At 38.4% G+C, this 6,000-nt stretch overlaps 1 protein-coding gene across 1 annotated transcript; it reads left to right on the forward strand.

The window, feature by feature from the left end:
* The first annotated feature begins 1,176 nt into the window (after window positions 1-1,176).
* LOC128511998 (uncharacterized) lies at window positions 1,177-3,875 on the forward strand. Its single transcript, XM_053485085.1, has 4 exons — window positions 1,177-1,295; window positions 1,401-1,545; window positions 3,233-3,357; window positions 3,450-3,875. The coding sequence occupies exons 1-4, from the start codon at window positions 1,199-1,201 to the stop codon at window positions 3,785-3,787; spliced, it is 705 nt and encodes a 234-aa protein (XP_053341060.1). The 5' UTR covers window positions 1,177-1,198; the 3' UTR covers window positions 3,788-3,875.
* The last annotated feature ends 2,125 nt before the right edge of the window (window positions 3,876-6,000 follow it).

Genomic DNA, 6,000 nt, shown 5'->3' on the forward strand with positions numbered 1-6,000 from the left:
CACACACACACACATCTGGAGCCCCTGGATTCTGGACCTGGAACTGGACTCCATATTAACATCAATTAACATCAACTGTTATGCTGAACTGCCTGCCAACTAACACACAGTATGAATGCAGATCATTTCCTGCTCTCTATTTCACCCAGATGAGGATGGGTTCCCTGTTGAGTCTGGTTCCTCTCAAGGTTTCTTCCTATTACCATCTCAGAGAGTTTTTTCTTGCCACTGTCGCCCTCGGCTTGCTTACCAGGGACAAACTGACCATTTTGATTCATACACATTCACATTCCATACAAACTTAATAAATAATTCTTTTGATTGTGTGAAGCTGCTTTGGGACAATGCCAATTGTTAAAAGCGCTATACAAATAAAATTGAATTAAATTGAATTAAATTGAATGAATGACATCAAACAAGTTTAACATTATACAAAGATGACCCAAGTAAACAGTAAGCAAGTTGTGCAATGCACCCGGGCGGCGATGACTTTTTGAAGGTCTTAACATGCTCAAAAAACACATCGATTGTGTGCTGCCCTGGTAAAGCGATGACGCAAGGTGCTTGGACCCACTCATCGTTGCTTGCAACTATATTTTATTTTTTTATTTTACAAATTAAGTCCACATTTGGCATTTCTCACTTTGTTCAGCACATAGGAACTACTTGGTAGTGAATAGCTCCTACATAAATAAAGGTTGATTGATTGAGCTACTGTTGGAGAAAATGAATCAACCTCCTCTGACCAATCAGAAGGCATGATTAAATTGCACTGTGGTATAAATACATTTTAGCGGTGAATATTAGATATACAGTTCTTATAGGTTACAGTATTATATGGCAATAAGTCTTAGTGTTTATTTTAGTATTTTTTTGTGATTTAAAGATCACAGAAAGTTTCTTGCTGTGGGTTACACAGTGTGTTATTGCACTTTATTAAACTCTGCTACACTGTTGGTCAGTTTGTTCATGTTCAGTATGTGAGTATAAGATAGTCTTCTAGTCTCATTTTCTAATAATTATATTTCAGTTAATTGAATTTTATATGTAATAGTTAACACAACAGACTGGACAGTTTATGGCTTTATTTATGCAAAGTCATTCTTCTGCACAGCTGCTTTTAATAAATCATGTGAACTGTACAGCTGTTCTTTCCACTGATCTGATTGGCTGAGAGCAGATCCAGGTCCCGCCTCTGATGCTTTATGAAAGCTGGCTTCGCTCTGTTCATCACTCTGCTGATCAGACTGACATCATGCTGCTCACCGTCTGCGCTCTGCTCCCTGCTCTGGCAGGTAAAGATTCCTGCTCCTGCTTTCCTCTTCACACTCACGTCTTTTCATTCATTAGAATTCTCTTTATGAAATGATGATGACTCTCAGTGTTGCTTTATGTTGCAGTGGTCAGCTCACAGAAAGTAGTGACGCAAAAGCCTCCAGTTATAACAGTAGATAAGGGGAACTCTGTCACTATGGACTGTAACATCGAAAAGGATGAAGGCAACAAAGTCTCCTGGTATAAACAGATTCCACCAGCAGCTCCAGAGTTTGTGTTGAGATTTTATTATTCTGACTCCGCTCCTGATAAATACGGAGACAATTTTTCATCCACACGCTTCACATCTAAAGCCTCATCAAAAATCGATTATCAGTTAATAATCAGTAATGTGGAGGTGGGAGACTCAGCAGTGTATTACTGTGCTACAAGGGATGACAGTACTATTACAGCTGTACCACAGTGATGTACACCGTGACAAAAACCTCCTCACTGCTCACACTCACTTCTGCTTTCACACAACACGAGAAACAACAAAAACCTGAACTTCAAATCACTGGAACTGAAATGTCACTTAATTCCATATCACTGAAAAGCATCACTAATTCTATATCATACGAAAGGACACATATTGAATTATGTACTAAACAAAAGTGTTTAATAACCCAAAATGGTTTCTGAATTCACGTGGAATGGTTTTTAATTCATAGGTTTGCCTTGTCAAGAGTTAATCTGTCATACTGTATTCCTTGCCTGCTTAATGTGCTTTAAACCATCAGCTGTCTTATGCAGAGTAATGGTGGGTACAGAATTAATCGCCCTATTAGGGCTACTACAACTACTGCACAAATCCATATTATGGCAATTTTGAAAATCACCAAAACCATCAAACACTGTGATAAAAAGAGCTACCTCTGCTGCAGAGAATAAATTCATTAGAATGACCAGCTGCTTTACAGCACCTCAGATTAGACCCCACATAAATGCTTCTCGGAGTTCAAGCAGCAGATATATTTCAACATCCAAGGTTCAGATGAGACGGTGCGAGTCAGGCCTTCAAAGAAACCATTACTTTGGAAGAACAACAAGCAGAAGAGACTTGTTTGGACCAAGGAATACAAGGAATGGACAACAGATCAGTGGGAAAATGTCCTGTGGCCTGATGAGTGCAAATTTAAGAGTTTTAGTTCTTACCTTCATGTCTTTGTTAGACGTAGGGTGAAGGGTGGAGATGCTGTGCTGGTGACACTGTTGGTGACTTAGTGGGTACCAACAGGGCACATTCTCCTGCAACTTTTTACCCTGTGATCTCTACAACAGTGATTCAGGTTAACTGAGATAACTTCATACTGTGGAAATGTCACTTTATTTCCTATACTAAAGAATATTATTAAGTCTAAAGTGTGACCTACTTTATGAGTGGGGCTTCTGCATTCTCAAAATGAATATTAAAGTCTCCAGCAATTAATGCCTTATCTACAAGTACAGCCCAGGGGATTTGTAAATAATAATTAGCAGAAACTGTGCTCTAATGTTTCATAAGCAGGAGTTTTAATACCCTAGCATGATTAGGCTGAGAAAAAGCATGTGATACGGCTTCATTTAAATGTTATACGGTACATCATCAGTGTAACTTTATTCAGATGATGAGAATTCTGTTCATATATGTGTATATATGTATATACATATGTATACCTATTTACCAGAACACGTCCAAAATCAGAGAGACTGAAGTGGTTATCCAGAACAGCATCAGTCCATCGTCCAGTTCAGTTGATACACTGAGATTTATGGTCCTGTCTATAGATTAGCACTGACTCATCGTATGCCACAGATAGAGAAACACACTCAGGATACACCTGCTTGTCCTCACGCTGACATACAGGGGAGAACATCAGCTGTGGTGTGTGTTGTTGAGCGTCTCCTCCCTCTGTCCCTCCTCCTGTCTCTCTTATAGCATGTCCCTGCAGTCTCTCCTTTATCTGCTCCTCACGCTGCTCATCTCTTCACTCAGCACGAGAGTCCCATCACACACAGACACCATGCTGCCAGCGCTCTGCTCTCTCTTCACTGCTCTCTCATATAAGATTTCACAACTCTGGAGCTCATCAGCATTTAGGCTCCATCTAATGTGAGCATGAAGTGATGTAACATGTGTGCTGTTTTTATTCCAGGTGTCAGTGGTGTGACTGTGGTGACGCAGAAGCCTCCTGTTCTCACACTGACTCAAGGACAGACGGCCACCATGGACTGTAACCTGGGAACTGCTTCTAATGAAGTTGCATACTGGTACAAACAGGTTCCTGGAGGAGTTCCTCAGTATGTGTTAAGAAATTATTATGGCTGGAGCGCTCCTGAATATGGATCTGGTTTCTCATCTCCTAAATTCACATCAACACACTCCTCTAAATCAGATCATAAACTGATTATCAGTAATGTGGAGGTGGGAGACTCAGCAGTGTATTACTGTAAGACATGGGACAGCTCTGCTAGTGAGGTTGTAACACAGTGATGTACACCATGACAAAAACCTCCTCACTGCTTACACTCACTTCTGCTTTCACACAACATGAGAAACAACAAAAACCTGAATCTCAAATCATAGAAATTAAAATGTAAACTCACTTAATGTTCACTAAAGACACACTGAATTCTTTACAGCTGAAGATAAAGGCATGGTAAATGCATTTATTCCACGTTCCTAAAAACAGACACACATGGTTTATGGTTCTCTGGTCCCGGGTCAGTTCTTTGGCTTTAACAAACACAGTATGATCAGCTGATCTACATAAATGCGATTTCCCAAAGATTTCCTGAGATTGTTGTAATTAGTGACAGTTCAAACCACACTGTCATAGTGTAAGATACTAAATGCTAACTGCTACACAACAGATCCATGAGAAGATCATCAGTGTGTGTAAGTCTATGAAGAGTGCTGAAGATTTTCTGTATGTGCATTGTCAATTTTTCATGCTTTTGATTCTTCAGTAAAGATTTAATAGTGAGTGCTAATTCTATTAACAGGACGTGTAAACAGAACAGTGTATAAGACAGACTTGTGATTCACTGACAAAGGAATGAGACGTTAAAGCTCTTTATATGTAGTGCGGACACTATATATATATATATATATATATATATATATATATATGTATATATATATATATATATATATATATATTTATATGTACTTCTACACTGTATCTCATTCACACTGCATGTTCTAGTGTCATGGTGATTTCTTAATCAAGTTTAAATTTTTACACACATTTTCTTGGAACTTCTTGTTTGTTTTTTGGAGATTTTCTCCCCAATTTTAGTCGTGTGCAATTGGGAGTCGGGTTTAGTTATTGAGTATAGTGCTTGACTCGTTTAGCTCATATATGTCAAACAGGCCTTTCTGTGAGATGGGGTGACATGTCATCCTCAAATGTCCCCTAGCCCTATCGGGTAGCGCAGGCATCGATACTTGGCCCTATTCAGTTTTCCCTATACATGTTACCTCTGCGTAATAGGTAAGAGCGGGTAATGTCTCTTTTCACTTCTATGCTGATGACGTCCAATTATATTTACCTCTAAAACTTGCTTCACGAAGTTCACTTCAGTCCCTGACTAGCTGTTTAACTGACATAAAACATTGGTTGGTAAATAATTTTTTTGTGCTTAAACAAAAGTAAGTGTGAATTTATATTTTTTGGTTTGCCTTTGGTTAACCTTCGGGGTCTTATACCAGAATTTTAAAATCAATTTACCATGGAACCTTGGATTGTGAGCATAATTCATTCAGAAAGTGTGCTTGTATATCAAAAAATTCATATACAGTACAGGCAAAAAAGTCTATCTAGTCTAAATATTTACTTTTTCTTATTTTCATGACCATTTACATTGGTAGATTCTCACTGAAGGCATCTAAACTATGAATGAACACATGTGGAGTTATGTACTTAGCAAAAAAAAAAAAGGTCTCCACAGTCACCGGACCTGAACCCAATCGAGATGGTTTGGGGTAAGCTGGACCACAGAGTGAAGGCAAAGGGGCCAACAAGTGCTAAACACCTCTGGGAACTCCTTCAAGACTGTTAAAAACCATTTCAGGTGACTATCTCTTGAAGCTCATCGAGAGAATGCCAAGAGAATGCAAAGCAGTAATCAGAAAGCAGTAATCAGAGCAAAGGGTGGCTATTTTAAACTAGAATATAAAACATGTCTTTAGTTATTTCACCTTTTTTTGTTAAGTACAGAACTCATACACATGTGTTCATTCATAGTTTTGATGCCTTCAGTGAAAATCTCCCAACGTAAATGGTCATGAAAATAAAGAAAACACATTGAATGAGTGAAGGTGTGTCCAAACCTTTGGCCTGTACTGTATAAAAGCAAATTTCCCCATAAGAAATTATGAAAACTCAAATTGTTCATTCTACAACCCCAAAAAATAAATATTTAAAAATAATTAATAAAAATTATAAATTAATAAATTAAAGCAAATTAACCTGCACTATACCTTTTGAAAAAAGTAAAAATGAATCCAGTAAGATAAGTGTTTCCATTAATGTGTTTGTGTGCACATGTACTGTGTTTGGGTGTGTGTTTGTGCGCGCATGCACTGTGTGTGTGTTTGTGTGGGCATGGGCTATGCATGTGTATGAAGCTAAAGTAAGATGAGAGGAGGAATGACTTCCTCTCCCCTACCTCCTCTCTTATTTGAGAGAAGGGGGTGCTACT

This window comes from Clarias gariepinus, chromosome 24, assembly GCF_024256425.1.
Source record: "Clarias gariepinus isolate MV-2021 ecotype Netherlands chromosome 24, CGAR_prim_01v2, whole genome shotgun sequence".
Classification (NCBI taxonomy): domain Eukaryota; kingdom Metazoa; phylum Chordata; class Actinopteri; order Siluriformes; family Clariidae; genus Clarias; species Clarias gariepinus.

Excerpts from the sequence above, each read along its gene's own strand:
- LOC128511998 (XM_053485085.1), top strand. The coding sequence starts at position 1,199 with ATGCTTTATGAAAGCTGGCTTCGCTCTGTTCATCACTCTGCTGATCAG. Across the intron at positions 1,296-1,400 it reads TCTGCTCCCTGCTCTGGCAG|TGGTCAGCTCACAGAAAGTA; the intron begins GTAAAGATTCCT and ends TTTATGTTGCAG. Across the intron at positions 3,358-3,449 it reads TCTCTTCACTGCTCTCTCAT|GTGTCAGTGGTGTGACTGTG; the intron begins ATAAGATTTCAC and ends TTTTTATTCCAG.